Raw genomic sequence first — 8,844 nt, forward strand, 5'->3', positions numbered from 1 at the left:
GGCTATTTTTATTATGTAATTATTATTTATTATGCAAAACAAACACATTCTGTAAGAATAAATATGTAATGATTTATGTAATATTTTTTTTATTTTGTTAACCAAACACCCATTCTGTAAGAATAAAATATGCCATAATTTTTATAATACTCACTTGCACTTCCTACATACTAAAATTATGCCATATTTTTTAATTTTGCAACCAAATATGCCCTTAATATTTTATTAGGAAACTAGGGTTAACATATTTTATATATGTTATTCTGGGGATTGTTTTGGCATTATTAAAGTACAAATAGACTCATCTGTTTAGCGAGAATGTCTTCATCATATTATATATATATATATCATAAAAATTTTATCACCTAAAGTATATGAGAGTTATAATTCATTTTTTCTAAGTGAGAAGTTGAAAATTCAACTACTTCTAATAAAAATGGGTTGAGAATTGTGATTTATCCACATTTATAATATATATATATATATATATATATTGTTAAAAAGTTAAAAAATTTGTGGCATATAAATAAGCAATAAAATAAATAAATAAAAATAAAATAAATACCCAAATTGCCTATAGAAAATAAATAAGAAATAATATAGTGAGAAGAAGAGTTATAATATTCAAAATAGTTGTATATCAAACACATATCGGAACTCTTATATATCGTACAATGTTAATGTAATGAAAGGGATATTAATGGAGGAGAAACGCATCCATATTTATAATTCTTAATGCATCGTTTCATAACACTCCCCTTTAGATGCGTATAACCAAAGGATATTTTTTGTTAAAACGTTACTAGGAAAAAGCCAATGTGATAAATACCTAATAAAGGAAAAGAGTATATGATCCTTAGTATATGGAGTAATTGCTGCCTCATTAAAAACCTTGTCTTGGAAAACCCCTAAGGGATAAAAACCGCGGCGAAGGAAAAAAGAGTACATCCTCCCCCTCATAAAAGTAACTGTCAACTTGTTTTAGCTATGATATTTTTTAATCTTCTCATCCTGATTTTGTGTGCATGATTGTGATGAATACATTTTGGTAGTGATTTTGTGAATAAATCAGCTTGAATCCCATTAGATTGAAACTTCTAGACTTCTATAACACCTTCTTTCGGAAGATCATGGGTGTAGAAAAATTCTGATGATATGTGTTTGGTTCTATCTCCTTTAATATAGCCTAATTGTATCTAAGAAATACAAGCACTGTTGTCTTCATAAATTATTGTGGCATTTGTTGTAATTGATGGTAATTTGCATGATAACTGTATATGTCCAATCATAGATCGCAACCACTGGCATTCCCGACTAGCTTCATGGAGAGCTAGGATTTCAGCATGATTTGATGAAGTAGTTGTAATAATTTGTTTTGTAGGACGCCATAAAATAGATGTACTATTATAAGAGAATATATATCCAATTTAAGATCATCCTTTATGAGAATCAGACAAGAATCCGGCAACTGCAAAACCTGTGAGATTGGATGAAGACTCTTGGGGATAAAACAAATCTATATCTGTAGTTTCTCGTTAATAAAAAAAAAACTTCAATTGCTAAATTCTTAAGATGAAACAAATTCTTGTCATAATACAAACTCTATTACTTTTTGTGATATTTGTCCACAGGCCAGGCAACATAAATTGCCTTATACCCTTAGTGAAATTCACACAACCAAAATTTTTGATCTTATACATGTTGATACATGGGGACCATATCATACACCAACACAAGAAAGGTATAAATATTTTGTTATTATTGTAGATGACTTTAGTAGGGTAACTTGGACATTTTTAGTCACCACCAAAAGAGTTGCAGGCCTTGTTCTAAAAAATTTTGTTCAAATGATAGAAACTCAATTCCAAATTAGATTAAAAACAATCAGAACTGATAATGCTTTTGAACTAGGAAGTAGTTTAGAACTTAGAAGCTTCTTTACAAAAAAAAAAAAAGGGAATTACTCATCAAACAATTTGTCCTCATACATCTCAACAAAATGGTGTTGTTGAGAGAAAACATAAAAATCTATTAAAAACTTCTCGGGCATTGCTTTTCCAATCTAAATTGCCTATTAGATTCTGGGGAGATTGTGTTCTTACTACAACCTTTTTAATTAATAGGTTTCCTTCAAGAATCTTAAACAATAAAACTCCTAATGAAGTTTTATTTGGAACCCCACCAATTTATTCAAACCTTAAAACTTTTGGGTGCCTGTGTTTTGTGTTAACCATGGAAAAACATAGAGATAAATTTCTACCTAGAGGCATGACAGGAGTTTTCATCGATTATTATTTTGGCAAGAAGGGATATAAAGTTCTAATCCTTGATTCCTTGTAAATTGTTGTTTCAAGGAATGCCATTTTTCATGAAAATATATTTCCTTTTCACAAATCCTCTCTTGATATTTCTTCTTCTTCAGATCATATACCTGAAATTGTTCCAAAAAATTCCTCTACTATTTTTGAAAATATTTCTTCTACTCATTTCCCAGACACAGCCACAACTTTATCTAACTTTCCTTCTCAAATGTCACAGCCTTTGAATAATCTTGTATCCACTAGAAAATCATCAAGAATTCACATTGCTTCTTCTTATTTGAATGATTACATCTGCAGTAATGTGAAAGCAAATTCTCAGCAAATTTCTTTGCCTAGCACAGTCAATTTAAATTCAGAGCAATATTCAATTCCTTGTTCCACCTATTGTCATCATACTATTACAAATGGTTGCTCTATTTCCAAACATGTTAGTTTTTCATCTTTACAACATCAAAACCAACAATTGCTTGCATTACTTACTACACAACAAGAACCACAAATGTATAACAAAGGTATTACTGATCCTGCATGGAAAAATGCTATGCAAAAGGAATTTCAAGCTCTTGCAACAAATCAGACATGGGATTTAGTACCTCTTCCAAAAGGAAAAAGACCAATTCGCTATAAATGGATTTACAAAATCAAATACAAAGATGATGGTAGTGTGAAAAGATATAAGACCAGGTTGGTAGTCAAGGGTTATACTCAAAATCAAGGCATTGACTACACATAGACCTTTTCTCTTGTTGTAAAGATAACAACTGTGGGAAGTTTGATTGTAGTAGCAGTAAAGAAAAAATGGAAATTGTTTCAGCTAAATGTGAATAATACTTTTCTTACATGAAAACACCTCCAGGTCTTATTATCAATGACAAAAGAATTGTCTGTAAACTCAAGAAATCCATTTATGGCCTCAAACAAGCTCCAATACAATGGTACTCCAAATTATCATATGCTTTGCATTACAAAGGATATCAACGCTCCAAAAATGATTATTCTTTGTTCTTTAATAAGACCAATAAGACAGTAATCTTTCTTGCCATTTATGTGGATGATATACTTATGACTTGGAACAATTTAGAGGGAATGAATGAGTTGAAAAGTTACATAGATCAACAGTTCAAAATTAAAGATCTAGGATACTTACACTATTTTTTGGGAATTGAAGCAATTCAAAAGGATGAAGATATCATACTTACTCAAAGGAAATTTACTTTGGATTTATTGGTAGAATTCAATTGTCATTCTCTCAATTCTGCAGCTAGTCCATTGGTACCAGGATAAAAGTTAACCAATGATATGGGAGAGCCATACAAATCCAACTTCATTTAGAAAATTGATTGGTAAATTAAATTATTTTACCAATACAAGACCTGATTTGGCTTTTTCTGTCCAACATCTAAGCCAGTTTATGTCAGCACCTTGTGTACCACATATGGAAACTACATTACATGTCTTAAAGTATGTCAACTCCAATCCCAATCAAGGAATTTTGTTGAATTCAGAATCTTCTTTTCAACTTCATGCCTTTTGTGTTTCAGATTGGGCCGCATGTCCTCAAACTAGACACTCAGTCAGTGGGTTTTATATAGTTTTGGGGAATTCTCCTATTTCATGGATGTCTAAAAAACAGAAAACTATAGCTTTGTCTTTAGTAGAGGTAGAATATTAATCAATGTGAAGAGTATGTGTAGAGTTAGCATGGTTCACCAGGTTGCTTAATGATCTTGATGTTCCTAATGTGACTCCAGCTCCACTTAAATGTAACAGTCAAGCAGCAATTTATGTTGCTAAAAATCTTGTATTCCATGAAAGAACTAAGCACATTGAATTGGATTGCCATTTTGTTCCTGAGCAATTACAAGCAAGACAAATTGCTTTTCAGCATGTTCCAACTAAAATCCAACTTGTAGACATATTTACTAAAGCATTGCCAGGTCCTCATCATCAATAATTGCTTTCCAAGTTGGGGGTGTTTTAGTTTTTAAACATCCTCCAACTTGCGTGCGAGTGCTCACGCAAGCGGTGGGGGTGGTGGTGTAGATTAATTAACTCTATTGAATTTTAATTAATGTGCTGAAGGTTTTGAAGAGAAGTTAATGTGTTGAAGTTTAAAGGAGAATGAGAAATATTTGAAGAGAAGTTCTGAAGTTTAAGAGAAGCTCTAAGTTTAATTGAGCTAATGTAATGGCACATAAGCAAAGTATGTTATTACAATTGTCCAGATTAGTTAGTTAGTTAGCCATGTCAGCAAAGTTTGTTATGACACTATTATTTGTTTGGAAAGAAGCTTTTGTATATATAGCTACATGAGTTCTACAAAAACCTTATGATCTTTGTTTATAATTGAATGAAATATCAATGCTCTCCTTCTCCTTCTCCCTCTTCACCTTCTTCTTGATGTTTTCCATTGTTTTCCTTTGCTTCTTCGATTAAGCTGCAGCCATGGATTTGATTCCAAAGGAGGCATCTCTTTGTGTAGCTTCTTTGAAGGTTAGGTGCTACTTGAAGTGATCTCATTTGAAGCTTTTCCAACATCATCATCATCATCATCATCATTATTATTATTATTATTATTATTATTATTATTATTATTATTATTAATGAAGGAAAACAATCATTGAAATGCCCCTTTCTTCTTTATTTATAAAAAGTAATAAGTAAAAATTATCTTCCAAACCAAGCAATTTTATCATGTCATTGAAATTTAAAATTTTTGACTATTTATTATCTTTAAATTGATTGCAATTTGCATCGTCAGTTTATTTTTCCATTAAACAATCATCATTTTTTCTCTGTTTTTAAAAATAAAAATTTACTTCTAATCATATTTATTATTTATAGCACCAACTCATTCAAATTTAAATTTTATGGCCATTATTTACTACAATATAGATCATTTATTTAATTTTTTTTTCTAGAAGAACCATTATTTGTTAAATTAATTTTATATGTGACAATCCATGTGGTTAAACAAGGACAAATTTTTTGTCAAACGAGATGTGACAAGCGTTTGTTTGTCAGGGAAGTGTGCAGATGTGGAGCAAGCTGAACAAGTATCTGTGCTCTCACTTTATGAATACTTTATCCATTAGGCCAATCCAATGTTTATAAATATTAATTTTAATAAATAAATTCTAATTTACTTATTTAATAAAATTAAAAAAAAATCCATTTTATAACAAATTTTAAAATGAACTACCATCCCAGCCCAATACTAAAAACCCAAAACATCTATCAAGGCCCATCTCGCGAACCTTCCTGAAGCTTACAGAAACACTCTCTTGCGTATGAAATCTCCTTTATACCCTCCTTCAAACCAATTCTCAACCATAGATGTTAAGGTTAATCTTGTAATTTAACAGGTGCCAAAACCCCTCCTTCTTAAACCCTACAACCTTCTTTTTCTCCCTCGTCGCAGCAGCCGAAAGACCCCCGAAAGCTCCAGCTCTTCTCGATCCGTCTCCAATGGCGAAGCGCCTCCTGCCAACCTTGAACCGCGTCCTCATTGAGAAGATCGTCCCCCCCTCCAAGACCAGTGGTGGGATTCTTCTCCCAGAGAAGCTCAACAAGGTTGATTTCGATGTTTTGCCCTGGAATCTCTCTTTCTTTGGTTCATCCTGAATTTGCTCTTTTATTCTTGGTTCTTGATGGTTGATGCGTTTGACTGGTTGTTTTGGGTGTTTTGTGCGCTTCGTTCCGTGAATTTGAGCTTAGGTTGGAAGTTGCTGAAATGATATTGGTTGTGTGATTTGAAAATTGCTTAAGATTTTATAAGAAAATGATGGCCGAGTGTTTAGAAAGTAAGGATTTGAACAATTTGGTTTAGATTAGTCAGGTGAGGTTGGAATTGCTTTGAAAAAAACTTCTAGTTTGATGTTAGGTCACATGCATTTGATCCCGAACTTGAGTTTATTTATCATAATCATATGATATGATGGTAATAATTTGGCATTATTGCTTTCCTTTTGTTTCTGACAATTAATTTTATCAATTTTGTTAAATTAGGTTGTCTTTTTGTTTAGCAGCAAATGCCAATTGAATGTTTATAAAACATGGTTATCAAACAATATGGAACTACCAGAATGAGGTGTTTTTAATTGACTGATTTTCAAAGATTTTATTTTGATGTTTGTAACCTGCTTTGGATCCTGGACTTGGGTTTATTTATCATATGACTATGATATTCTGATATTAACTTGTTAGTAATATTCTCATGTTTCTGACATTTCAGGTGATCGAATTTGTTAGATTAGGTTTTTCTATTGTTCTTATTCTTGTTGAAATCACTCATGGATCAACTCGTGATCTGCTTTAATAGTTTGATCGTATTCTCGTATCCTTGCCTTGAAGTGGTGCTAGCTGTGATTCTCGTTGATTTGGGGTCATTCTTATAAAGTTCCTTCTGTGATTGTTGTATGACTTGTGTGTAGCTAAACTCCGGTAAAGTGGTGGCTGTTGGTCCTGGTGCACGTGACAGAGATGGGAAACTCATTCCTGTTTCTGTGAAGGAAGGTGATACTGTCCTTTTGCCTGAGTATGGGGGTGCAACAGTAAACCTCGGAGAGAAAGAGTATGCTATCAAACTTTAGCTTCTGTTCTTTACTTCTTCTGCACTTGATCTGAAAGTGAGTTTTATTATGCTAATGTTTCAGTTCTAACTTCTATGGCTCTGGTGATGTTTTAAATGAATAGGCAATTTTAAATTTATGATATAGGACAACCTTTTTGTATTGCATGTTTATAAATTTATGGGCATTGGATATTATTAGTTTGCCTTTCTAATGCCTCAAATACATTAGATATATTGCTGTGGCACATGGTAGTAGTATTTTATGGTATTGCTGCCTCCTCTCATATCATATAATTTAAGGTTTAAGTCTAAAACTTTTTATATTATCTTCCTTTTACAATTAAGCTCATTGTGTGAGCTTGTGTTTCACATATAGTAGATGCAGAAGAAAACAGGCTAGATTACATTGAAAATTAGTGTACAAGATGCAGAAGAAAGAAGATTACTTATGATTTGTGATATTTATGACTGGTTGTTTACTTGTTCTTCCTGTAAAGTAGATTATATCATGTCTGGCTTTCGAGGAGGAAAAAGTGGTGTGTTAACCAGGAGCAAAATAATACTAACTGCTTGCTGCTATTGTTGTGGGTGTGATCTTATTGGCCATTTTAAAATGATTTTGGGTCCAAATTGAAAAAATTAACTTTGTTCATATTGATCTATACTATTGGTCAAAGGTATTTTTCGATTCATTTGTTCTTCAACAGAGTAACATAAGTTTTACAGTCATAGACTCATAATGCTACATCTTAACAAATGCATGATAAATTATAGAAATAAAAGTTCCAAGCTATTCTTGATTTATACACTTTAAAATACATACGGATTAAATTTTAGATGATTATGAAAACTTTGTAGTTTATCATGTACTATCCAACACTTCTGGTGATTAATGGCCATATATGGAAGAATTAGAAAGCATGCTACATACCTCTAAATTATATGGAATTTAGTAAGTATATTCTGTTATAGTTTAGATCAAGGTGAACACTGTTGATTTTCCAATTGGATTTTGAAAAATACCTCCTACAGTTTTCAAATCTCATCAACAAATTAGGCACTAATACTTTCCTCTTATTCTCCCTAGCCTTTAAGTGGCAATTTTGCTTTTGTGCATTGAACCGTTTATTCTTTTGCTAACAAGCTTTTTCATTGATTGATCAGATATCATCTATATCGTGATGACGACATATTAGGCACCCTTCATGACTAAACCCGGTTGTCGCTCTGAATCTTGTTTAGCAAATTTTACCTTCAGATGAAATTCAGTCCAAGCCAGTTGTGGTGATAAAGGGTCGTACTCTGTTGCAGCGAACATATATGTTGCAGAGTAGAGTTGTTTGAAACTTTTGTGGAAATTAGACCTTTGATTACGAATATTTGAAGTTGCATGCTGTCTCTAATTTCTTCAGAAGCAAACTTTATTTTGTGGAGGAATGCACCATTAACTTCAATGAGATTTAAATTATTGCCTTGGATGAATTTCATAGTACCAATTCCATGTTTGTTTAGATGCATCCACAGGGTACAATCCTTAAAGCAAGGGTATTCCTTGATCTTGTGCTGAAGCATCTCAGGTTCATCCATGGAAACTATTAGATGTGCTTTTGTGTATCATTTACATTTCCACTTATATTCGTATGTTATATTTATAATGCTAATCTTCAATATTTAGGTTTCTTTTTGCATTGATAACCCAGCAAAAATCTGGAATTTACAGATATACACTCATGTTGGGTGTTCAAGTACATCTTCAAAACCTTTATACATTTTATTATGATTATTTTCGTTTATGTTGAGTAGGAAGTCATTTATAGCATAAATGTATATTTTTCAAAAGATATGTAGTGTGATAAACAAACTCTTAAATAATTTAATGATGTCATAATTAAGGATCAAAGGGATTTTCTTGTATGTAAGCGTAAATTTTGAGGATACTCCATGAGAATA

General features: G+C 32.0%; 1 protein-coding gene across 1 annotated transcript; it reads left to right on the forward strand.

Annotated features, from left to right (window-relative positions):
• Window positions 1-5,721: 5,721 nt before the first annotated feature.
• Window positions 5,722-8,376, forward strand: LOC120272989 (10 kDa chaperonin-like). The gene is made up of 3 exons (XM_039279634.1): window positions 5,722-5,894; window positions 6,755-6,894; window positions 8,059-8,376. The coding sequence occupies exons 1-3, from the start codon at window positions 5,790-5,792 to the stop codon at window positions 8,105-8,107; spliced, it is 294 nt and encodes a 97-aa protein (XP_039135568.1). The 5' UTR covers window positions 5,722-5,789; the 3' UTR covers window positions 8,108-8,376.
• Window positions 8,377-8,844: the final 468 nt, after the last annotated feature.

Source organism: Dioscorea cayenensis, chromosome 12 (assembly GCF_009730915.1).
Source record: "Dioscorea cayenensis subsp. rotundata cultivar TDr96_F1 chromosome 12, TDr96_F1_v2_PseudoChromosome.rev07_lg8_w22 25.fasta, whole genome shotgun sequence".
Lineage (NCBI taxonomy): Eukaryota > Viridiplantae > Streptophyta > Magnoliopsida > Dioscoreales > Dioscoreaceae > Dioscorea > Dioscorea cayenensis.

Coding starts and splice junctions, on each gene's coding strand:
- LOC120272989 (XM_039279634.1), top strand. CDS start 5,790: ATGGCGAAGCGCCTCCTGCCAACCTTGAACCGCGTCCTCATTGAGAAG. Junction 5,895..6,754: donor TCCCAGAGAAGCTCAACAAG/GTTGATTTCGAT, acceptor ACTTGTGTGTAG/CTAAACTCCGGTAAAGTGGT. Junction 6,895..8,058: donor GTAAACCTCGGAGAGAAAGA/GTATGCTATCAA, acceptor TTGATTGATCAG/ATATCATCTATATCGTGATG.